The 26,606-nt window shown below is 38.7% G+C and overlaps 1 protein-coding gene across 1 annotated transcript; it reads left to right on the top strand.

The window, feature by feature from the left end:
- The first annotated feature begins 875 nt into the window (after positions 1 to 875).
- igsf8 (immunoglobulin superfamily, member 8) lies at positions 876 to 23,045 on the top strand. Its single transcript, XM_057846641.1, has 8 exons — positions 876 to 1,041; positions 1,145 to 1,282; positions 3,664 to 4,044; positions 8,433 to 8,894; positions 17,559 to 17,737; positions 18,286 to 18,538; positions 18,643 to 19,086; positions 21,128 to 23,045. The coding sequence occupies exons 2-8, from the start codon at positions 1,240 to 1,242 to the stop codon at positions 21,253 to 21,255; spliced, it is 1,890 nt and encodes a 629-aa protein (XP_057702624.1). The 5' UTR covers positions 876 to 1,041; positions 1,145 to 1,239; the 3' UTR covers positions 21,256 to 23,045.
- The last annotated feature ends 3,561 nt before the right edge of the window (positions 23,046 to 26,606 follow it).

Genomic DNA, 26,606 nt, shown 5'->3' on the forward strand with positions numbered 1-26,606 from the left:
TTTCGTATTGAACACAATATTCATACCTATGAATGACTTCCGAGTTTTCAATTGAGAAAAATATGGTTTGAGGAAGTTGAAAGGAACTTATATTGTAGTACCTGGCGAAAACAACGTGCAAATTTTGTAAAGGAGCGACAGGGCCCAGATTCAAAACCAAGATAACATCATAAGCGTGTTGCCACAAGGGGACGTTTTAGGGGCGAAACGTTGTTGAAAGTGGTTCCTAGCTGATGACCCTGCAGCTGCCCACCTTCCCTCGTCCCGCAGATGTCCCGTTTGCACTCTAGGAGGTGCGACAAGCAGCGATGACTAGCAGAAAATCCCATCTACCTGTACACTAACTGTAGTAGACAATTTTCCCCCCCTTAATAATAGCAGAGGTTAAAACATGTAGCCTGTATATCGCTGTGAATAATTCGGTTTATTTTAGAGTGCAACGCTTTACGCTTGTAGAATACAAATACGAACTACGTAAATATTGTACGTAATAATATACGTAAATACAATCCCGTAAAGTATTGTTACGTAATAAAATAGGTAGATAACTATTTTACATACTCAAGCATTATTGAATTTATTATTGTTGTTGTGTATAAAAAATAAGATGAATGTATTAAATAAATATATAAGAAGTCACTTAATACACATTTTGAGAAAAAAAATCTAAAAAAAAATATATATATATATATATATATATATATATATATATATATATATATATATATATATATATATATATATATACAGTAGTGTAAACTACTTCCGGTTGTTCCCGAAAATCCTATTTTTCTTCTCGCGCAGATCCTATTTTTCTTCTCGGGTGCCATCTGCTGTTTTGGATGATCACGCTGTAGCCCAATGGTTCCGGTTTGTCTTCGTTGTTTGGGCTCCTCCCCCGAGTCAGCCCACTGTAACGATGAAGATGCAAACCACTAGGAGACGAAATTCTCTCATCAAAGCTGAATATTATCTTAAGTTTTAATTCGGACTGTTTTAAGTGTTCCTCCTCCAGCGTCTAACTGCCGGTACCGAAAGCAGGTAATTCGTTTTGTAGATTTGAAAAGATAAATGAAAACATGGCGTTGGGAATCCCAAGGCGCCAATATATTCATGTCATTCATTTGTATTATTTCGTCAACAGGCGGTTGGAGAGGTTCGTGGCGGGATGAGCGGCGGCGAGCCACGGCGGAGGGAGCACTGGAGACGGGAGTAATACGCGGAGGAACATTAAGCGCCATGGCTGGGATAAAAACTACTTTATTCGTCTTTCTGCATTATGGTGAGCTACGATACCTGGAAAGGATTGTGTGTACGTGCGTGCACGTTTCACTACTCATCGGCCACGCGCATTTACTTGATGGCGTATTGATGCACTTGTCGTACGATGCAGCCATCTTATGTTACTGACCGGGATGCTCGATTTGAAAGAACTTAGTTTTGGGTGCGTGGTTTATGCAACAATTACACAGCCGAATTGAGCCGAATTGGGTGAATGGCTGAAATACGGGCCAAAGAATGCTCAGTTTAAATTTGACCCACGTCTATGTCATAAAGCAAGATATTAATAATTTTGTATCGGGAGTTTGTTGCGAGTTCAGTTAGTGTCACTGATTTTTTAGGCGTGAAATTGATCCTTTTGTCAAGGTCCGCTTCAATGTTTAAAATTATTCACTTGGTTTCAATTAAAGACGACTTGAAATAAAGATGAACCGTTTTTAAATTGTCCACGTAAATTTGCCATATTACTACTTAGAACTCTTAAACAGCACAACAACCTTCTCTATGTTCTAATGGCTTTGATGTTATTTCATAAACGTTTGTACTTATATGTGGGGCACTTTGCTGTGATGTTATTTCATAAACATTTGTACTTATATCTGGGGCACTTTATGACAAAGCATAAAAGCTCGTTGTACTCTGCACAATTACAATGAAAGCTTTCTATTCTATTCTATTCTATTCTATTCTATTCTATTCTATTCTATTCTATTCTATTCTATTCTATTCTATTCTATAAATATACTGTATTTATTAGCTGCCATTGATGCTGCTGCCCTTCCCAGTCCAAACGGTTTGGACGTCTGTCGCCTTCAGTGGCACTGAAACATGATTATAATTATGATGCGAATTCCGTTTTAAATTCATAATTTCTTCCCAACGTAACGCCAGCCATCACAGTTGAATTTTGTATTGCTCTGAAGAAACGTTAAATATTTTAAAATACAAAGTTGCAATGTCAGTTGCATTCATTCTCTATAATTTTTATATATTTGTATATGTTATATCATTATTTGACAATTTGATATTAAGAGAAAAAAGAATTTGCGTAGCAGTGTTTTGCATCATTTTGTATAAAAAACATTTTTCAACAAAAAGGACTATTTCAAAGGCAAAGTTGTCATTTTATGGTATGAAGTGATAATTTTACAGAAATGGTTAATTTTTTTTCAAGATTTGAAAGTTGGAATTTTATGAAAACTTTTTTTTTTTTAATGATCGAAAGTTATGTGATAAGTAATCATATTTTGTTGAATCAGATTATAGTCAGGATGTGTGAATGTAGTTTTTCAACACACGTATCATTTTATGAGTCGAGTAAAGTCAGTAATACTGTTATTCTGAATAGTTAAGTAGAAATGTGATTTTTTTTTTTTTTTAAGTAGTAAAGGTATTAAATTATTTGAAAAAAAAGAATAATAATGTATTAGTACTGTACTTAATTGAAATGTAATTGTTATACTTATAAGGATACAGAAATATGAATTCAGTTTTAAATTCCTCATTGCTTCCCGCAATGGCTTAACATTGACAGCTTGCAGTAATTGAAAGTGTTTGCATTAAAGGACTTTGTGGGTGCATGGTGAGTGCAGCAAGCTAAAACTCTGACCATTGGGAAAAAGTGTGACTATCAAAAGTATGACTAGTATCAACCCAAACAAGATGCAAATATGGAACTTTCCAGACCTCCCTGAGCTTGTGTATGTGTATTTTCTCTCTCTTTTTTTTTTTTTTGCAAACATAACCGCGCCCTCGCCCAACGTCTAGGCCTGACTAATCCAGACAGCGTTGAGTATTGTCACAAACTGCTGCTACCCTATCAGTTGTAGCCCCTGAGTCCCATGTTAATTAGGTCTCGATCCGCTTAAGCTTCCTAGCTCAGCCCCCACGTCATTATCCACGGGTGTGTCAACGGTGACGCAGTGGCTCGCCCAATAGTGTGTTGTAAGCCCGCACACGTTTACACACACACGTCCAGTCATTCAGGTTTGTTCAGGTTGTAATCCATTTTAGTTGAGGTTAAAGGGAGAGCAAAAAAAAAACATTTGGCATCAAGTGATGGTGAATTTATTCCTTTGCTTTTGCCACTGCTGGCAGATTAAGATGAAAATCCTCTCCAGGGCAAGGTTCCAACGTTAAAAATGTGCGTCCTTCTAAACAGAATCATTGTTTCAGCCAAATAAAGAAAAAAAGGGTCAACACGAGGTCAACACTAGAGCTGTATTGCCAAATTAAATTTTTCACATGGTTAACTCATGGGCTGCCGATGACGCTGTTAGATGTCCAATCCATTAGATTTAGTTCAAATGAATTGGAAGCGGACAAAAACGAATAAACACTGAGAATAATCTCTGTTTGCTGTGTTGTCTCTTTCTCTCGTAGCGCTCCAGTTGACGGCATCCCGCGAGGTGACTGTTCCAGAAGGACCGCTTTACCGCGTGGCTGGCTTCTCCCTTTCCTTGCCCTGCGCCGTCTCTGGCTATGAAGGCCCGCGAACGCAGGACTTTGAGTGGTTCCTGTACAGGGACGACTCCGGCGGAAGACCGATAGGAGTGGTATCCACCAAAGACAAAGGCTTCCCCTACGCCCCCTTCCAAGCCCGGGTGAGGAACGGGGAAGTGAGGGTGGACCGTGACTCCGGCGACCATGTGAGGCTGGTGTTGCAAAGGCTACGCACCGACGACCAGGGCAAATACGAGTGCTACACGCCAAGCACGGACAACGTTTACCAGGGGTCATACAGTGGCTCTGTAGTCGTCAAAGGTAAAACAGGCACCGTGCATCATCTGCTCTTACTGTATGCCACACAACACTTAATCACCAGGGTCCCCAAACTTTTTCTTGTGAGGGCCACATAACTTTTCCCTTCTCTGATGAGGGGCCGGGGTCAGTTTGTAACAGAAAAAGGGTGATGATTCCAGGAGTGCCTAAATGTAAAAAATTATTGTTTTTCAGAAAGCCACAATCAAATAACCCTTTCTGGATTCTTCACGGAACAAAAGTAAATAAAATAAAATAAATATAATATAATATAATATAATATAATAACAACACTATTAATTAAATAGATAATAACCAAATAACTCTCTCTGGGTTCTTCACAGAAAAAAGCCAGGAAATAAATAACAATATTGAAGACCAAAAAAAAAAAATCAAAATGCTCTCTGACTGGTATTGTTCAGGGGGCCGGGCCAAATGTGGAGGCGGGCTGTAGTTTGGGGACCCCTGCTTAATCAGGTATAAATGCATAATCTTATAATGAACAGTGAGCCTAATCCAACAAACAACGTTGAACATACACAAACATTGGAGAAAAAAGGACATACTTTTTGTGCTAATAACTAGAGGTGTGCAAAATTTCCGATTCTTAGATTATTCGCGATTCGGCCGTGGAAGATTCGAGAACGATTCACAAACATCCAAATTCCGATTATTGAAATATGCCAAGTAAAGCGGAAGTACAACACACTCAGCGCGCCGCGCGGTCTTCGGGGCACAACGAGGAAGAATGCAGCGAGAGTAGCTAAACATCATGCTTCTCATTACCCGGCCCCTCGGGTAATGCCAATGCTCAACTCATGGCTCTAGCTCAACTCATGCCACGAGATAAAAAAACACAACAACATACCTGACTGCTGCCGAAAAGCTGCTACAAAGTACGTCATCCACATAATGTAATGGTAGATATCATTTATATAGGACTAGATGGAAAATTGCTTCGGTAGCGTGAGCAGCACATCTACAAAAAGCTAGATGCGGCCGTTAGTAAACGGCCGCCATCTTAAAGAGCATATGACACCAGAAAAAAAGTCTTAAATGGCATTATTATGTGAATTAGAATCATATTTTGAGACGATTCGACTATATACAACAGATGACGAGAAATTAGTCTTTTAATCTGCCGGTTAGCCACGCCTACCATTATAGGGCTTTAGCGTCCCCAACAGGTGGATGACGTCAGCCGTAAACTGGGCTCATCGGTTTTACTATTCAGCCCATTGAGGGGGAATTGTTCAGAACGAGGAAAACGCGACGAAGAGAGCCGCAAAATGTCATTGTTTCAGTCTCTCTACTCCAATATTTTTACAGGATATTCTTTTTATGCAAGTATTTTTCCCCAATAGCTATATAAATGGCTTGAGAAGGACCAGTCAGCCCGTCGAGGGGGAACTATTCACAATGAGGAAAAGGCGACGAAGAGAGCGGCAAAATGTCATTGTTTCTGTCTCTTTACTTCCATATTTTTACAGGATATTCTTTTTATCCAAGTATTTTTCCCCAATAGCTATATAAATGGCTTGAGAAGGACCAGTCAGCCCGTCGAGGGGGAACTATTCACAATGAGGAAAACGCGACGAAGACAGCGGCAAAATGTCATTGTTTCTGTCTCTTTACTTCCATATTTTTACAGGATATTCTTTTTATCCAAGTATTTTCCCCAATTGCTAAATAAATGGCATGGTCAAGACAAATAACAATCTTGTGCTAAATGGAATATGAAATAATAAAAATCCATTTATTCAAGACGACATGGCAAAATTACTACATAATGGTCAAAACTGTCGACTTCACCTTTACTGTCGCACCTCCCGAACGATATTTTATGACACCTAAATCGGACATATGTCATTTCCGTTCCCCGGCTTCGGAGAATGTAAACAAACCAGAAGGAGTGACAGCTAGCCGACATGCTAACCCGAACCGAGTGATGTTTCAAAGTCTTCAAAGCGGAAAATCACACATAGCTATCCTGGATTATTTGACATGACGACCCGGTTGTCGAATGTCTTAGCGGATCGGCAAACCGCCCGGCGGAGAGCAATTTACAGTTCGTTCCCCGGAGGAGGGTGGCTGGCGCTAACGCAGCTAACGTGCTGCTGCTAATGCATTAGGAGAGCTTTTTACATGCCTATCAATGATCAAACGTAAGTAGTCCTTCATTTAAAGGAAGTTTGTAGTGTTTACTTTGTAATCGCTGTATTCGTATTTGACATAATACAAAACAAGATGTTTACTCACTTCCTCGTAAGTCCAATGGTCCCACAGTAAATATCCACGGTGAATGGGAACCTTTTGAAACTCCAAAAAGGCGCATACGCCTCTCCCTCATACAGAATGATTTTTCTGCAGCCGTTTGGCTGGCGTGATGCGAAAAATAAACGTATTAATCCGCAAAATCAGCTGAATCCTTCGTCCTCATACACAACAGTGCACTGTAGCGTGAAGAGGACGTCTTCTACCGTACACGTCACAGCGCCCTCCTCCTCAATGCAAGACCGAAGCCGGAAGTCACTTTCCTGGCGCGGGATTCAAAAAACTAAATAAATATAGCGACGCTTCCACACACATCCAAGCGGTCCATATCATTCAGGAGCATAAAATACCACGTGTATTATGAAATAAACATGCTTTTTCGTGTCACAGGCACTTTAAAGCAGTACACTTCCCTGCAAGGCTGTTGTAGCGAACCTTCCAAGCAAACCTAATTAACTTTTTATCTAAAATACTCCTAAATCGGTAAAATATTGACTTGAATCTATCTTTAAAATAGTTTTAACTTTCACATGTCGAAAGTAGACAAAAGGGAAATTATGGAATAACGGGAGCAATTTTAACAACTTTAACAGTTGATTCACAACATTAAATTAATTGAATGTAGTTTAAAACTGCTGTTACAGAATGGGGACTGGAGTTTTTTATTTACTGTTATTTTTGTATATTTGTTTACTGCTATATGTTAACTTGATACTGAAATAGTAGTTTGGTTTAGCCTGAGAGGATTTTTGAACAATTTTGGAACTAATGTACAAAACATTTCATTTAAAAAAAAAAAAAAAGGGGGGGGGGGGTGCATCAATAATCATTTTATAATCGAATCGGAGCCTCTGAATCGTAATCGTAATCGAATCGTTAGGTGCCCAAAGATTCCCAGCTCTACTAATAACTAATACAAAATATTGTTAAAAAATGTTAAAATCATTGAACGATATTATTTGATTGATGATTCACATGTATTTCAGCAATGTACACACTTTCTACAAAAATAATATAAATTATGTTTGAAATATACACAAATATTAACAAAAAGCCTCATACATAATAGAGTTAAATACAAACATTGGGCAAAAACATCTTGAGCTTGTACAAATGTTCCAGGTAAAACAGGTTTAAAAATACAGTACACATATATTGGAAAGTGCAAAATATCAGGCATGAATATTATCATAGAAAAATAACGCATGAAATAATAAAACATTCTAAGGCAAATGAAGAAAAATTCCAAAATGTAGTGGAATAACACCAGGTTCACAAATATAGCCAGTAAATATACAAAATATTTAGATGAATACACTATTATTAGAGGAGAATATACAATTATTAAAAAGTGAAATTTATAAAGGCTAAAAAAAATAATGGATAGCCAGTAGTTAAGACAAAAATGTACACAGTGGGTGAAAAAACTATTTCAGCAAATGTCTTCACAAGCATCTCTCAAGTAGCAAACAAAATATTATCTTAAAAATAGAATTAAAATACACAAATTTATTTTATATATTATTAACGTATTTATGTACTTTAATTTATATACTGCAAGAAGTGGAGTGCCTATGAAGTAACATGCAACCAACCACTTCCTCAGGAATGATCTTTTGAAGGATATGAGCCTGCCCTCAGTTTTTTTTTTTTTTTAAACAACAGAGACTGTCAGTTTTGACTGAAGCTGTCAGAGTTATTGATTTAACATCATGCACATTATTGTAGTTGTAATGTTAAGTGTCTAACAAGTCTCTTGGCTCATTCTACATGGTGTGATATCTCTAGCACAGTCCAATCCAGGAAGTCCACATTGACGCAAAGATGTTAATAACCTTGTCGAAAAGCTGCCAAACGGGTTACGTTTTAGCGTCAGATTGGTCACACTGATTGTTACATTCCACTTGAATCCAAATTGTTTCATCAGGGCAAATATAAACAAACAACACATTCACACGTATGGACAATTTATAGGTAATCTATGAAGAATTTTTTTCTTATGTTGTAGGAAGTACTGTGTTATTACTTTCACAGTTCTCAGACCTTCTTAATATGATATACTTCCTGTGGCGGCTGATTAAAATTAAATGTTCCTCTTTTGACCCCGTGGCATGTAGTGATCCCTGACACACTCCAGATAAGCTACACCCGCTCCCTGACCGGACAGCCCCTCCCCGAAGGCGCCGAATTAACCCTGACGTGCTCGGCCAGCATCCGCTCGGAGCAGCTCACCCACCTGTCCGTCACTTTCGGGAAGCGCGGAGGCCAAGCGGGCTCTAGCGGGGCGGCGGGACCGGAGCTCAGCACGGTGCGCGAGATCATCTCCATCGACAAGCTGCTGGGCGTTGTGCCGGGGCGTGCCTATAAAAAGCGCTATGATGACGGCGATATTACTTTGGAGAAGCGCAATGGCGATGGCGGCCAGGATGTCTACGTTATGAAAATGAGGGTGCTGCAGCCTGTAGACACAGGAGCATATTTCTGCGAGGCCGCACAGTGGATTCGTGACCCGGACCGCTCGTGGCAGAAGATTGCCCACAGGACGCTGGACATTGGAAACCTGACTGTTAAGCAACTCTGTGAGTACATTCACATCCTTTTACTGAATTTCTTACAAATGAAATAGGATTAGAAGAAACTCCTGAACTATTTTTTGAAATAACTGCACACACAGTGGCCAAGAATTAAAAGTGCCCCAACTTTATTTGGAGGATTTTTTCCTTTTTCCAAGTAAGCAATACAGTGGCTCCAAAAGGCAATAGGAATCTGCTGTTTTTCATTTTAAATCATTTGACAATTTATGGCGATGGTGTCCAATAGTGCAGAGCGATATGTAAAAAACATATTCTATCATGATATGGGCTATTTTATATGTTCATATGTTTTTGATATGCCCCTTTCACACATACCTAAACACAGTTAAAATCCTGGGATTTACACGGGTAGCCCTTTTGTGTGAAAGCAATTTCCCGGGTCGTCTGTCACGGAGATGGTGTGGACATTTACGCGTCTTTGTGCAATGTCCGGGACTTTCCCGAGAAGCGGTCTGTGTAAAAGCAGGCGTTAAATTTCCGGGTCACAGCGCGATGGTTGATGACGTAAATATCATGGTGGGCCGATCTTCATTTCCTCTATCTTCGCAGTAAGAAGAAAAACGTTAAACAAACATCGCAATTATCAACATGGCAAACTGGAAATAGCAATATTAAACTGAAAATATAACGAAATTAGAGAAAGTCCAATATCGTCCATTTTTGGAAATGTGAGGTTTATTTTGTTCCCCATGCCGACCCAAAATGATAGACAGGCATGAAAATCTCTCACCTTTCGGCGAAATTCGCCATTTTGAAGTCAAAAAGGGCGACCTACGTGAATTGCGTAGATCCGAGGAGAAATTCTTTTTGGGAGGAGGGGGGGGGGTCAGGAGGTTTTATTTAATTATTATTATTATCATCATGTGATTAACTTAGTACGTAAACTGAGCACTTAAGAACACAGTCAGCAAATCCTTCTAGATGCTTCGCTGACGAGAACCAATCATCGGCCCAAGCTGCGTTCCATTATTCCAAACGCGCGCACTCCTTACGCGTGTACATGGAGTGCTCGGAGAGCCTTCGGTTGCATTGCAAAGCAGCGAAAACAAAAAGCAGGCCTTATCCACATCGGGGCAGACCAGAGCGCAGCATACACACTTGCCTGTATTTGCCAGCAGATTGAATTTGGTGAGTAATGGTTTCAATCGTTTTCACGTTTTGCAATATAAAAAAGTTACTGCCATTCGTTGCAGCTTGCGTTGAACACTGCCAGAGCTAGCCAAATCTCCCATGAAAAAAAATAGCTCCCGTTAAATTGGCGTCAAGCTTGTGTATTTAGCGGTAATATAAACGAAGAAACACACTGTTGAGTCAAATTAAGCGGCATTCTCTCGGATGGAGGGGGCGCCTCACATCGCTCCCGTCGTCCGCCGGAGACGCGTTATTTTCGGCTTGGATTTGAGCTGACGGCCGGTGTCGGCACAACAGCGGCCCAACGAGTGGTGGTAGTGAGTCCTGCTTCTTAAAGCTTTTCAGAAATACAGGGATCCCTCGTTTTTCGCGGTTAATGGGGACCAGAACCCGCCGCAATAAGTGAAAACCGCGAAGTAGCGCCCCAACTTATTTGATTGAATAATAAAGACACAAATGTCCTAGCCAAAATGTGGCCCAAACGCATAACATTACTTAAATGGAAAAATTTGTTTCAATCAAGAAAAATAGTTTTCAAATGCTTTTTTTGTCTCAAATTTATTATTGCAATCAAAAACTTTTTTTTTTTTTTTTTATTGAAGCTACTTTTGGGGATTAAAAGTATATACTGTATTTTGATTGAAGCAACTTTGTTTTTGATAGAAGTAACTTTGTTTTTTGATTGAATAATAAAAACACAAATCTAACTCCATCGTTATTGAGTGAGAAAGAAATTAAGAAAGCTTTAAAACTAAAAGCCACCGGGGAGTCTGTTTGTTTTTTTAATTATTTATATTTCATTACATAGACATGCGTCGTAGGGAAGGGAGATTGAGGGATAAAAAAAGGAGTTAGATGAGGCTGCTAAAGGCAGTGGATACCTCATCAGCTGGGTGAATAGCAGACCTGGTAAGAACAAGTTTGCAAGGATAGTCTGGTATTAAATCCAATTATAAACACAATTACAATGTTATTTTTCTATAAGATTTTTATGTCATTGCTTTATTAATCATTAGGTGCTAGAGTTGTTAAGTATGGATAATAATGAAATAATAGTTTTAAGAAAACTGTGCTGTTGGTGGCTCAGTGACCATCTGATGTGGTTTGTTCTCAGATGAACAAGTTGAGGAAGGAAGTTTTGATGCAGAGGTTGAAGGAAGAAAAGAGGCAGACTGACTGAGTCACAGCCAGAAAGTGTTGATGACAGTTTTGATTTCTATTCACTGTTGCCCCCTCCCAATTAAAGTATGTCACAGTCGCAGCCAATTATTATCTAAAGCTGGTTAAAATTGAAGTTATGTTGTTTTAAGGTGTATTAAATACTTGTTCATGTGCCCCTTTTGATCTACGATCACCCACCCCTCCACCGGTCTCTGCATGGCCCTGCTGAAACACAGTGTGGGTCGACAGAGCTCAATATTTTGTTGGGGTGTACAATACAGTGTACTGGAACATATTTCCTCCACACCCTTCTCACCTTTTTAACCCCTGACCCATTTTCATGCCTGGATAGAATGTCCGGGTTATAAAATCACGCCAGCCGCCCTCCCTGCACAGAGAGTGCCGAGTCGGCAACACGGGAAGTCACAAGTATGTGAATGTGTCCAACCCGCGTTATTCCCGGGATATCTCTCCTTGTGTGAAAGCAATGACGCGGGTAAATCTCGAGTCACCTTATACGGGGATATAAATCTGAAACCTGAAATCTGGGGTTTAGTGGAGGATTCCTTCCCATTGCAGTAGTAGTGGATATAAGGGCTGGGCGATATGGCCTTAAGTACATATCACGGTGAATTGAGCAGATTTACCTCGATAACGATAAATGACGACAAATTCGCTCAAGCGAACTGTTATATAATTTGAAAATCTGAATCAATGCATGGAATACAAATTAACTGTTTCTCATTGATTTATTTACCAGCTTTCAATTTCACATATTTAACAACTGTAAATGCAGTCTAAACATTAAATATATAAAAATTTCTTGTAAACAATAAGAATTCAATTATGAACATTTATAACAGCTTGTAACAGCTTGTATGACTTGAACAATGTACAACATTATAAAAATTAATACGACTGTGCAAACATGTCGTTGTAACACAAATGCCTTATAGCTTGAACAGTACACTTCAAACCACGTATTGATAATGGCTGCTGTGACATAATTACTCAACACAAGTGTTTACTTCAAGGTTTTTTTTTTTTTACCAGAGCATTTTTTAATACATGCCCCCCCCCCCCAGACACATGCACATTAAAGCTATATTGCTCTTGTGCCAATGAAACATTTAAGATTTTATGATGGCAGTAATGACACAAAATTAAGCAAGCACATACAGAAAAATAGCTGTGGCCATTAAAACGGTTACTGTTGGATTATAAATTATGATGAAAGCTTTACCATCATAAAAGATATCAAAGAAATCACACGCACACACACACAGATACAAAATAACGCGACATACTAATTGCTGGATGCAGTCCGTGCACAGTCCGATCATTAACTTCAGCCGTTTCGACAAGGTTAGAGCCGCTATCCGAGTCCATCACGTTCATATGTAGCCGGTGTTAGCCGCTAGCGTTAGCCTGTGGCCTGGCTATCAGTAGAAAGCACTGAAAACACACGCTCCTGAAATCGTGAGAACCAGGGAGGAAAGCGGGTGAAAGCCCGTCTGGAGGCCGCCAAGACTCTACTTAATGTCGGGTGAAAGTTTGGCGAAGCTCCCTTAAGCCCGACTTTATCACGTTTGCTTGTAGCGTTACCCTACCGGGCATCTGTTTGAGTTCCTGATAACCACGTGACTTCATACGTAAGCACACTGGCTGCTTTTTTAAAGGGGAATGAACATAGCCGAACAACACAGAGTCAAAGCGGAATGAAAAGACTATTTCTTGTTTTATAAGATTACCGAATTTACCAACATGGTCAAAATTATGTCAGTCATCGTGAAGAATTTCAGTAGCGGTAAATTTTTGGTACACCGCCCGACTCCAATATACATAGGGCGGAAAACACTCGGGTGACTTGAAGTTCCGCTTTGAGACCCCCAATTTGGCCAAATTTCAAAAATGTCCGATATGCATGTGTGATACATCATTCGAAAGCTCAAAATCTAAATTTTCTGGGGGAAGAATTTTTTTGAACTGGAGGGCATTTTCTTAGAAAAAAAGTTTTTTAAACAGCAAAACCCTATCTGGAGGCGAGAACACGCGAGAGCAGAATTACAGACGCCATGACTTTAACGAGATATTATCGCGTTACGCGTACTTAACTTGTTTTGATCCAAAAACTCCATGTCGCATGTATCAGTGAGTGTCAAGACACAGCTGTGAATGGCCAAAGCTGGATTTTTTGGGGATTTTATGTGTGAAACATGGTCATATAACAAGGGCCGCGATGCAGAAATCGCAGACATCAAGGAGTGGTCGAGATGTTCTTTTTCATATATTTACCCTTCTAAACGTTTTTTTTTCTATTTTTCTTGTTTGGATCGATTATTTATCATCGAACATATCAGAGAAAATGCGACAGTCACAAAAAAATACAATTATGCGATAGTTATGAGGTCGATATCCGTGACTTTTTTTTACAGACGCCATTTTTTTCATTGCGACATAATTTGTTTTAGAAGTTTAAAATATGTGAGTGAATAATTTTCTAAAGCCGTTTTTTTTTTTTTTTTCGAAATATGAGACATCAATGAATGATTCTAAGCTAAAAACGACAGACATTTTGAATAACAAATATAATTAATTATCTTCGTTTTATGGCTGGGCTGAAACAAAAGCGGTTGCGCGACGTCTGTAAACGGGGGTTTTCAGGGTAAAACGGACAGTTCGGGGGCTTCATGCGCCATGAATCTGCTATGACAGCATATAGACATATAGTTCTATTAAACGCAACAGTTGTTTTGGCTTAAAATACAGCAGTTTCTTTTAAAAAGGAGTGCAAGAGCAGAAACTGCTTTTTCAGTCTTGTCTGTGTTTTCCGCCATAGGCATGTGCCGGTATGAGATTCTGTCGGTATGATAACCTTAAGCTAAATACAGCTCTAAAATGTGTTACCTTGCGATATCTGGGTTAAAAAAAAAACAGCTTTTTTTCCTCCATTGAAAACGATTTTTATTTTTCAAAACATATTAGCAAATTGGAACATAAGTATAATGTTAAGTTAAAATAAATGATAAAAAAACCTGAAATATTCTAAATTAAAATAAATGCAGTCCTTTAGGTGACTGTAAAGCCACAGCTTAACATTATTATCATCAGAACAAAAATAATTATTTTCCAGAAAAAGCACGTGTGTATGACTCGTATCATGTTTACATTATACACACACTCTCTTTCTCAACATAGGCAACATGGGCTTCTGTAACTTTTTTGTAGCTGAAGTATTCCCATACCAGCAATTGCGTTTCTTTGATCGGGGCAAAAATTTCAGGAGTTTCACTTCCTTTAGCCATCATTTAGCACAGCTGAATCACTGACACTGAGCAACAACCAATAGGGGAGGGTTGAGCCTTGCAACTGGAAGCAAAGTATTTCTCCCTGCATTTATGGTACATAAAAAATAGCAGACATTGGTGCTGTGTGGAGATTTGTCACAGATTTGGTTCGCTGGTAATTTACATTAGTTGGTGTATTATCATAGTACAGTGGTACCTCTACATACGAATTTAATTCGTTCCAGGACCTTGTTTGTAAGTCGAAATGGTCGTATGTCGAGCAGGATTTTCCCATAGGAATACATTATAATTCCATTAATTCGTTCCAAAGCCTAAAAACATACACTAAATTCTTAATAAATACTGCTGGCACTGTTACAAATGGCAATTAAACATAGAAAAACAAATAAGTTATAAATAAATAATTCAGAATAATATAATAATAATAAGAATAATTAATAATTATTCCTGTAAATAATGTAACGAATCGGATTCTAATATGGCGGACACTTTTTACTGTCCCTGAACGCACCGCGAAGGTGACGTCTCAGTGAGATAGGTCGGTGCGGTAGAGATAATACTTTCGTTTTCTTGAGAGCGGTCAACTGCTTAAGACAATGGGTGTTTTGTGTTGGATAAGTTCTTAAATAAATGATAAAAACGTGACGAAGCTGGCGATTTCCTTGGCAATGTTACCACAATAATAATTGTCACCTTAACTTATAAATAGTGGCGAACAGTGGTCGGAAGAGGACCATGGAGCTGTATTGTTGAGCCAGTTCAGGGACGCGCACCCCAAGCTCATATTTTTCTATAACTTGCATCTTCATTTCAAAGGTAAGCATCACTTTTTTCCTTGTTTCTCCAACTGTATCAACTTTTTTTGAAAACTGTGTTGATTTCTCACACAAGAAAATCCACCGTGCGTTCGTTTGCAGTGCTGTCATGTCGTCGTATTTCGAGCAACTCGTCGGATGTAGAAACAAATGGCGGCTCAAATTTTACGTCGGATGTCGAAAAGATCGTGTGTCGAAGTGATCGTATGTAGAGGTACCACTGTATATTATTTAAATTTGACGACGGTGAAATAGAACAAATCAATGCCACATATAATTTATTATTGTTTTGGCGATATATACAGGTATATCACTCAGAACTAGTGTCCATTTCTTTTAAACTATCACCAAAATATGATCCTTCACTGCCATCCTTCCTTGTTCAAATGCACTAGTTGAGGGATGTATAGGTTGTTATTGACTGTTGTCACCAGGCTGGGTGGTCTGAAAATACAAAAACCATCTTGAGAGTTTTCTGTAAATGGTTTCAATGAAATGCCACTGTGGTTATACATGAAACAAAGGATGTTCATCCCTGAAGCCACAATGACCTCAAACATGGACAGAAATTAGCATCATCAGACCTAACCCCGAAATTGAGCCTGTGGTTTGGGGTTTTTGAGACTCAATTCCTTTTGAATTTCTCAGCTGGTAGTAAGAATTTGGCTTTAAACGGAAAAACAATTTCTGGTATAATTGACCTTCAAAGTCAGTTGCTCAAAAAACTAATATAAGCAATTCGTGGATTTCTTAGACCTCTGTAATTGAGAACATGATGTTCAAGCGCAAAAAATCACAGCGCTTTTGAGCATAACCATCATGTAACAAATTTGACGTCAGTTACGCGCATGCGTGTTCATCACTTTAGCGTTGATACACTCAAAATAGGTGTAAAGTAGCTGAAAAAATAGGCTTACACTCTTTATAGTTACTCTACCTGTTCAATCTGTCACTGTATTTTTCCCGGTTCACCTATTGGGTCTATTAAGTGTCTATTGTCGATAGCGATTCATAGCTCAATGAATAGTTCTTTGATACTCGCATTTGACATGCTAAAATATTAGTTGAATTTAAAAATGGCTACCAACGGCTATCTCGTCTACTAACTGAAAATACTGGCTTTTAGTTACAAATTTCCTCATAATTACACATCAGATAAATTAAATTATGTTTTTTCAATTTGTTAAACAAAATTCATTCCGCATGATAAAGGTCTTTCCCTTTAACCTGTCTACAGGAAAGCAGTAGGTACCGTCCCAGTGTAGTCGTCCATTTAAAATATTTAAAATGGGAGATCCTAAAATTTAAGTTTTAATTAGGTATTCCGAGCTGAAATCTAATTTCTTTCTTTCCTTCGCTGTACATCATTAGTTTACTCAAATCTCTTTCGTAAGAGGACTGCAGCTGTATTGAAGGTATGTCATCGAAAAACATGTTCTGATTTGTATCTGTGGCGTAAGTCAGCAATGTGGCTACATTGGACTTTTTCCAGACTTCTGAGTCAGAGGCGTGGATGTTTCTTTTTTTTCCCATTTCTGCCTACTGCTTGTTGACAGCTGATGGGTATCCTGGTTGCTTTTCCATCTCTTTACCTACCTGGCCAGTTCAGAAGGCTCATCAAGTGCTGGCGTGAATCCCCTGACACGTTCCAAGCTCAGCTCTTTCTCTCTCATTGATAATGATCCAACTGAATGTAGTGGGTCAATACCAGCTGGATGCCAGCCTGTTTCCTCATGGCCTAGCTGGCTTTTTACGCCTAAAAGCTTACGTTTGGATCCACAGGATTAAAAATTATTTTTCATCCACCTTGCACCTATTTACACCTGGGATTTGTACTTTTTTCCAACACTATACTAAACTACTAGAGTTAAATGGCAACAAAGCAAACTTATGTCTTTTGGGAACTTAACAGCCCCTTTTCTGGGTTGTATAGCATGGTGAAGATGTAGGTCGGACACACAGTTGTACGCTCAGTAATAAAATGTGCTGAATGGGAATTGAATCAGGAACAATGCCTGATTATGTTGTTTGTGTCTGCTCTGCACCTTCCCCTTTTGTTTATAAAGGACAATGCATCTATTATTTGTGGTGGTTAAACGGGCACTGAATATTTGTTTAACAGGCTGATAAAAATTTGTACACCTGCACAAATAAATGACAACCAATCAATGCAGAATTTTGCTACTTCTCTTAATGAAAATTTTGAAAACTAAACTCTCCTAATTGCCCTGCAGCCGAGTCTCTGAGTGTGACATCATCACCCCAAGGTGAGGTGACCCTGCAAGTGGGTTCGCCTCTCCTTCTGACCTGCGACGTCAACGGGCTGCCTTCCGACGTCAACTCCGGCCTGCAGGTCCAGTGGATGAAGAGGGGGTCTGCAGGTGGCGAGCTGGTCGGGTCTGGAGGCGTGGAGGTAAGATTTTTAGATTCTAGATTCTTAGATTCATAATACAGTGCAATTCAGTGCAATAGCAGAGAGCTGGGATAGGTTTGTTTACATATCGACCATAAGATGTCACCATTTCGCTTTCAAACGTATCACCAAACACGTTTAAAATACGGTTAAAGTATGTATAAATTTTAAACTTTCTTTCATAGCAATGTTTAGCCTAGCTGCCCAGTGCCCACCAAACTTGTAAACCACTGGACGAAACCACATTTTAGTATCATATACAGTAGAGTTGATTAGTTCCACTTCACTAAAACATCTGTCCCTTGTTATGTGAATTAGTTAATTTAGTGTTACCAAAAATCTAAAATCTCTAGTGTTTTATGTTTGGAGAAGTTAACTTACTTAGCTATAAATTGCTCTAAACCAAAATGAGTGACTTAGGTAGGAAAAAGAATTTCCTTAAAAATAAAGTACTTCTCTGAAAAATTGGCCAACACAACCCTGGAATTGCTGCTCTCCGGTGTTTTGTAGGGCATTGTTTTTACAGATTACGTTTTTTGGTCTATTAGGTGGAGGTGGCCAAGATGAGCCCAGACGGCGTTGTGACCTGGGGCGACGACATTAGCCGAGCCAGCGGCGGCTCTATGGAGAAAGTGGGGGAGGCCAGCTACTCCCTGAAATTGTTCTCGGCACGACCCTCCGACTCTGGAGTTTATCGCTGCATGGTGAGCGTCTACGCCGGACGCAGGATCCCTGCTCCTTCTACTCCAGCGACACTCACACTGAGGTCTGATGGCGTCACCGTCAATCTCAAGACCAAAGGTGAAAAACTGAACCGGACTCACTTTTGGCCAATTTTTTATTATGACCTTTATCACCTTTTTTGTTAAAGGCAATAATATTTAGCACGCGTTAATTTATTGTAGATGTCGTAGTTTCCGCGAGGGCTCAAATTGCCCGAGGCCCGCTGCTGAAACGGGGCAGCACCATCACCGTCCTTTGCACCGCCACCATCACAACCACTGGCCCCGCCCAGGCTCAAGTGCAGTGGCTACGTTGGCCCATCCCCGAGCCGCAGATCAGGAGGGTGACGAGCCCCATGCCCGAGCCTGCTGTCCAAGCGGATCCCCGGCCGGTCGCTGCGCTCACGTATGACGGCATCGTGGAGATCTACACCAATGGCAGTGAGGTCAGCGTGGACCGCCTGTCTGCTGTCAGCTACCGGCTTAGAGTCCACACGGCCACTATTGAAGATCAGGGCATGTATGCGTGCCACGCCGAAGCCTGGGGTCAAGATCCACATGGAGGATGGTACAACTCTGGGGTCAAGGCAGAGTCTAATGCAGTCACTGTTTACTTGTATGCCCGAGGTAAGACGCTTTTACGTGTACATATGTTTCACTCACTTTTTAGTAAGGATTGGCCATTGCATGATTGTGATCATTGATTGTAAAAAATTGGAGTGATGTACAAATGTGGAGTTCATTTGGTGATAGTCATGACTTGGCATTATCCTCCCTAATTTACCCAATTGTTAAAAGGAAAGGTGCGCAAATATGTGAGACAGTAGGTAATCGGAGTCAACCTTTTATGTTTTTTAAATTGATGATTTAATTTATAGGTTGATAAAAAAGTTGAACAACCCTTTAGTTTCTTAAGTTTCTAAGTATTTTTAAAAAAAACTAATTGAGATTGGGTGATATGGCAAAAAAAACATTTTTTGGCGGGATCTTTTTTTTTTTTTTTTTTTTTTTTACAATACTCTTAATTGTTAAAACACATGTTCCCACAAAAAACAGCTAAATATACTGATAAACTAAATTACAAATGTATTTAAAAAAAAGACATTCGTTTATGTTGGTCTTAACAGTGAACAGCTGGAGTCATCCATGTTAAATGAATGACATCATATTCACTGTTGCCAATAGAGGGCACTGTATCCACCCAAATCAATAAAACTAAATGAAAACACTTTTAAAATAAACCATTATAACTAGAGGTGTGCGAAATTTCCGATTGTTAGATTTTTCGCGATTCGGCCGTGGAAGATTTAGAAATATCCCAAGTAAAGCAGAACTAAAACACAGTCAGCGCGGTCTTCGGAACGCAATGAGGAATGGACCGAGAGTAAACATCAGTGCTCAAATTATGGCTCTGGCTCATCTCATGCTGGTAGATAAAAAACAATAATGCCTGACTGCGGCCGACAGCTGCTACAAACTACGCCCACATAACGCTACGGTAGATATCACATGTATAAAGAACTAGATGCGAAATAACAGACTTGCCAGCGTTAGTAAACAACCGCCATCTTAAAACAGTAGACTTCTCTGGAAGGCGGTTGTAGTGAACCTTTCGAGCGAACCTAATTAACTTTTTATCTAAAATACTCCTAAATCAGCAAAATCTTGACTTGAATCTATCTCTAAATTATGAAACGGTTTTAACACTTTCACATGTCGAAAGTAGACTGAAACGAAATTCTGGAATAACAAGGGCAATTTTAACAACTTTAACGGTTGATTCACAACATTAAATTAATTGAATGTAGTTCAAAGCTGCTGATACAGAATGGGGACTTGAGTATTTTATTTACTGTTTTGAACTGTTAACTTGATACTGATATAGTAGTTTATTTAAACTGTTAACTTGATACTGATATAGTAGTTTATTTAAGCCTGAGAGGATTTTTGTACAATTTTTGTAACTAATGAACTAATCGAATTGTCAGGTGCCCCAAGATTCCCACCTCTAATTATAGCGCCACTAATTAAATGAATACTCAATGCAGCAAAATTTGGGTCAAAGCTTTTTCCTAATCGAATTACTCAAATTACTCGAGTTAATTGATTAATCGTTGCAGCACTACTCTGAATTTCCTTTATAGGTGTGATCAATTAATTTGGGTCAAGTTTCTTCAATTTTGAGTCATTGTGTTTAACTAATGAAGCCGGATGTGTTAATTGTATTCTGGTTTTGCTGACTGTGGCATGCATTTTGCATTGTATGAGCTTTCAATTGAGAACATGAACAAAGTTCTTTTGCAACTCGTGTTTTTGCAACGCAAAATGTGTTTAGAATTATGAGAAAGGAAGATTGTTTTTCGAATGGAGTCTTCATGTGAAATGTGTTTGTGATATTGACAAATGGGTTAGTTTTAGTTTTAATAAATGTATTTAGCCATCTGCTCATTTGGTTTAGCGAGTTGGATTTTGGCTTTTAGCAATTGGGAAAACTAACAATCAGTGATCTGACATAAAATTGTTATCTGTGCACCCGTAAAAACTTCTCTATTTTGAAAAGACCCTCACGTTCCAAATGAAGTTAACTAAACCATTGGATTAGACTGCGTCAATGACAGCCACCTTACAATAAAAGAAAACCAACAATCAAACTACTACTGTTTTGTAGTTGCCGACCTCCTCCTGATCCCCCTAGTGGTGGGCGTATCATCTGCCCTGTTTGTGGGCATTACCATCATCGCCACGGTGACCTGCTGCTTCATGAAGCGTCTGAACAAACAGCGAGCTCGGAGGTAACCATTTTCAGTGTTTGACCTTATGCTGACCTATTTGGATGCCAAACCTTTTATATACCGTGCTTTTTATTTTTATAAATATGTCAAGAGGCCACCAGCGTGCTCTCATTAGTTTTACTTAGTGTGAGATGTTGATTTTTCCTCATGACCTTCATCCAAATGTTCTTCCGTAACAAACCACGTGAGCGACTGCTGACTTGTTGACTCATTGGGAAACAAAGATTGTTTTTGTTACTTCTTAAGGGAGAAAAATGGTTGTTTTTGTTACTTCTTAATGGGGATAAATTGTTAACTGCACTGAACTCAAGAATGTCAATGTGATATTACATTTTGTTTGCAAAGAAACATGTTCTGCAAATTTCTTGTAACAAAAAAAAGAACCACTTTTATATTTACTCAAGTGGTGGCTGTTTAGTTTCTCACATTTGTACAAATGGACTTTGAGGCAAAGCTGTAGTTCCCGCCTTCAACAAGCAAACAAAGTGTTTTGCATTTATTTGAAGTTTGCACTTGTTCCACTGCTTGAAGAGCACGCCACTGGGTCTCTTTTTTCTATGATTTTAGGGATTAGTTTCTTTTTCGACCCAATTGTCAGGCATAGAATTGTCTAAAATGTATTCCTTTTTTGATACATTTTTGTGAAGTGCGCCATTGTGAGATGTATTTGTTCCAGGATAAAGGCAGGTTTTTGGGATAGGGGAAAGCTACTACTACTACGAGATTTAAGTTTAAATTAAGACATTTTTTAAAAGAGGAAAACTTGCTCATTATAAAAATCTGGCTTTTTCCCCTAAAGATTTCTCAAATATGTTTTACCTTCCTCTTTCGTCCCCTAAATGCGACTTTATTTTCATATCTTTTAAAAGAAAAAAAAACATTATTTGTCTTGATCTGTCCTTTTTTTTTTCTTGAAAAAGTACAACATTATTCTTGTTGTAATATGACCGTCAACCTTTCAATGTTTGTATTTCAATGTATTACACATCCCCCCACTCTTAAAAGAAACTTAACTTTAACCCACAAATGTTAGGCATTTTGTTGGGAAAAAAAAATATATATATAATTTTTACGTTTTTGGGGGGTAAAACATCCTTCGTGCGGTTCTTCACCATACAAAAAGATTATAGAGCGTCTCTCTGTAAAGCCACTATCTGAGGAAACGAGCGTGTTTCCTTATGTTTACTTGATATTTCAATTTCCGGGTGACTTTTCTTTACTTTGGTCAAGTGACTGAAATGGACAAACAGTGCTGTGATGGACTTTTTCCTTTATATGTGTGTGCGAGTGTTATTGCACAAATATAACAGCGAAGCTATTGTTGTCTTGCACTAAACATTTGTGTCGGCACTTGAAGACATAAAGGATGAAGTAAACCTCCTTTGCGTTTAAAAAGAAGAAAAAAAAGGGGGGTACCATGTTCTCGTGCTGTATATTTGTTGGCATCATCTCCTAATGCCTGATTATAAATGTTTATCACGAACGTTGGAGAATAAAAATCACGGCATCACGAGCCACTTTGCTCCAGATCAAACCACTCAAAGCTGATTTTTCCCCACCACGCCGGAACTCCCCACATTGGCACAGATGTGCACGCACGGGCTGGCTGGACAACGGGCGATAATCCCAGTTGAGAACAGTCCACCCCCACACAACCACCAGGAGAACATGTGTTCATGCATCAAAGCCTTTGCTGTGTCCTTTGCATGGTGTTTCCCCCACTGTCCTTGAATGCATCTTTAAAAGTTTTCTCATGGTGCTTTTGATGAATAATAAATCATCACGCGTTGGCCATTTTTGCTATGATGTCTTCTCTTTGATGTTTGTTGCTGAGCTGCTGTTTCTAAAACACAAAACAAAAGTATTTTCTTGAAAAAAATACAAAATTATCTTGCTTCATTAAACTTTTATGTTTGGAGAAACAAATACTACCGTAATTTTCGGGCTATAAAGCGCTCCTGACTATAAGGCGGCACCCACCAAATTTGAAAGAAAACAGATTTGTTCATAGATAAGCCGCACCGGACTATAAACTGCAGCTGTCCTCACTGTATTATGGTGTATTTACACCAAAAAAATATTAACCAGTAACATTTTATTTGACTGTAGTGTAGTAAGACTGTCGCAAGACTGTCATAATTATGACCTGACACTGTCATGAGCATTAATGAATACTTCTGAAAGATGTCATTTAGTGTCATCCGACAAATTATCCCACTTTTGAGTGTAAAAGATCCGAGCTGGACATAAATGGATTTAGTGGCAAAATTTGCCGGATGTATTATAATCTATCAAAAAATGCAAATAAACAACAATAACAAAAAAAAAACAGTTTGTAAAATTAAGACAAGATTTTTATTAGTTTGCAAAATTTGCACTTTTTTTTTTTCAAAATAAATTTTAATTATATGAAATTACAAAATATATTTTAAAAATACGTTTTAATTACTGATTATATTCTTAATATGTACATATACTGTATTTAAAAAAAAACATTTGTAAAACAATTTTTTTTACTCTTTTCACACTTTACAAAATGTTAAATATGTTATAAATTTTCTAAAAACATGAATTTTGTGAATTTTTTTCTTTTGATTAAAATAGTGCACAATTCTGATAGATATATATACACCATAATTTTTGGACTATAAACCAGAGGTTGCGCTAGACTTTTTCGTTGTCTGTCATTTTGACTGACAGCGTCATAAAAATCCGGTCATAACCTATTTTTACCCGTCACTTACATTTTTAAAATGATAATAATGACATATTCAATAGTATTTAGTTTTCATTCATTTTTAATTAATATTCTGTCCGAACAAGCTTAACAAGAGGCAAACAGACAGCGGAGTGCACCAATCAGCGACGGGCAGACGTACCGTTAGCAAAGCGACGAGGGCAGGACGAGGGACTTGCGCGCGGAAATAAACATACTAGGAGAACGGAGTTTATTCAACATGGCTAGCGCGAGACAGACTGTTGTCAATGTCTCGTGTCGATGTGTTTTAGCTCATTTAAAACTGAATTTACCGCGGATTGGAACATATTCTCGGCTCTCCCGCCATCCGTGTTGTTGTAGAGACGACTTTCGGCGCGCAAGAGTGACGTTGCTCGTGAAGAACACGTCACGCAAATAAACAAATCTGATTTGTCGATTGATTTTGTAGCTACTCGAGAGGCTGTGTCCCAGACTTTTCTCTCAGTGTTTGAAAAATACAGGGAGAACAGTCTGGCCGTGCCAGGCAAACACTCAGTTGCCTTGACATTTTTCCGAGTAAGGCCAACGACGTCATGCATCAAGAGAGACAATAGCTAATTAATATGCTCTCTCGCCACCCTGTGGTCTGGGGTGTGCATTGCAACCAGTCAAAATGACGGATGGACTTCATTTTTTTCCGTCAGCGTTTTAAAAAACCGGTCAACGACGGAAAATATTCGGTTAACGCGACCCCTGCTATAAACTATTTTTTTTCTTTATTTTGAATCCTGCGGTTTTTAGTCCAGCGCGACTTATTTGTTGATTTAACTGGGTAACACTTCATTTGACAGCAGCGTCATAAGACTGTCATAATTATGACATGACACTCTCATGGGCATTACTGATTGCTTATGACAGATACCATTAAGTGTCATCTGGCAAATTATGTCACTAACTCCATTTATGTCCAGCTTGGATCTTTTACATCCATTCAAAAGTGAGATAATTTGCCGGATAACACTTAATGACATCTGTTATCAGCATTCATTAATGCTCATGACTAGGGTTGGGCATCGAGCATCGAAGGGAACCGGTTCTATCACTCCGATGCTCCCGGAATCGTTCGAATTTCTAAATTTTGATTCCATGTTTCGATGCCCTGACCGCCGAGTGGAAAAAAATAGCTCAAGTTCAAAGACTGATGTTTATATACAAGTTAAAATTCGCCATGTGAGAAGTTCATATAATTTAAATAATCGTTGAGAAATTACGAATATAAACCATGCTTTTTTTTTTTTTACCCTGCCTCTTAAAAGAATCGGAATCGAGAATCGTTTGGAACCGGAATCGAAATGTGAAATCGGAACCGTAATCGTTCAATTTCAAACAATGCCCAACCCTCCTCATGACAATGTCATGTCATATTTATAATTGTCTAAAGACAGTCTTATGGCACCACTGTCAAATAAAGTGTTACCAAATATTATAACTAGCAATTAATGAAACAACTGGAACAGTAACTGAAGAAATAATTAGCACAGAACATGAATTTTGATTGTTATTTACATCTGTAGCGCTGCAGTGCATGCTAGGAAGCATGTTGGACAACAACCGTGTTGGCAGCAGAGGTTGACTGTTTCACCCAAGGGAGCAGGGATGGCCAAATGAAGCTTCTTGAGAAATGACGCTTTGCAGCCAAATGGTTCAAAGCTTCACGGTGGTTCATTTGGTCTTATGACAGTCGTATGATGTCCCTGTCAAATAGTGTTACCAGTTAATATCTTTTGGTGTAAATATCCCATTATACAGTGAAGACAGCTGCGGTTTATAGTCCAATGCGACTTGTCTATTAACAGGTGTCAGATTTGTTTTGTGGTAGCTTATAGTCGGGTGCGCCTTATAGTGCGAAAATTGACAATTTTCACCATCAAAATGTTTTTATTTGCAAAATTTCCTTTTGTCTTCTGAAAAAAAAGTCAAAATCGTTTAAAAAAAAAAAAAAAAAAATGAAACTCAAATCTTGACTGTAAAATTTTGATTCAATTTAAATTATTGCATTAAATTATTATTATTACTATTTTACAATAGACTACATTTCTCCCCTGCAAATAAATTGTATTTTTATGTCTTGTCCCGTTAATGCATTTTTAAAATATCCCCCATGGTGCTTTCAATAAATAATAAACATTTCCGCATTTTTCACATGCTCTTCACCTAAGGTAGTCCGTTCCTGAATGTTCTTGAAAACCACCACATGATGTGCTTATTCAAATTCCTCACCCATCTTGTGGTTTCAAATCAGCTCCGGCGGATGAGCTTTTGCCTTCGGGCCGGAACGCTGCGGGATACTGCTCGGAAAACATTGGGGGCACGTCTTCCAAAGCCAAACCCGAGTCAAGATTAACCAACGGATACCGAGCGGGATTTAGCGAGGAGCTCAAGAGCTAACGTGTCGTTCAACACTTAGTCGTGAAATCTCTGTCTCACTTGGATACAAAAAAAAAATCCCTGTTGAATAATGCCATTCTTTGCTGTGAAAAAATGATTTGAAAACTGGATTTGAAGAAGTATTTTGTCATTTTCTGTCTAAATTAATATTTATGTTTGAGTTCAAGAGCTGTCAATAGTAGTGAACAGGTTCACTTCAACACTAGCCC

Source organism: Corythoichthys intestinalis, chromosome 9 (assembly GCF_030265065.1).
Source record: "Corythoichthys intestinalis isolate RoL2023-P3 chromosome 9, ASM3026506v1, whole genome shotgun sequence".
NCBI classification, from domain to species: Eukaryota; Metazoa; Chordata; class Actinopteri; order Syngnathiformes; family Syngnathidae; genus Corythoichthys; species Corythoichthys intestinalis.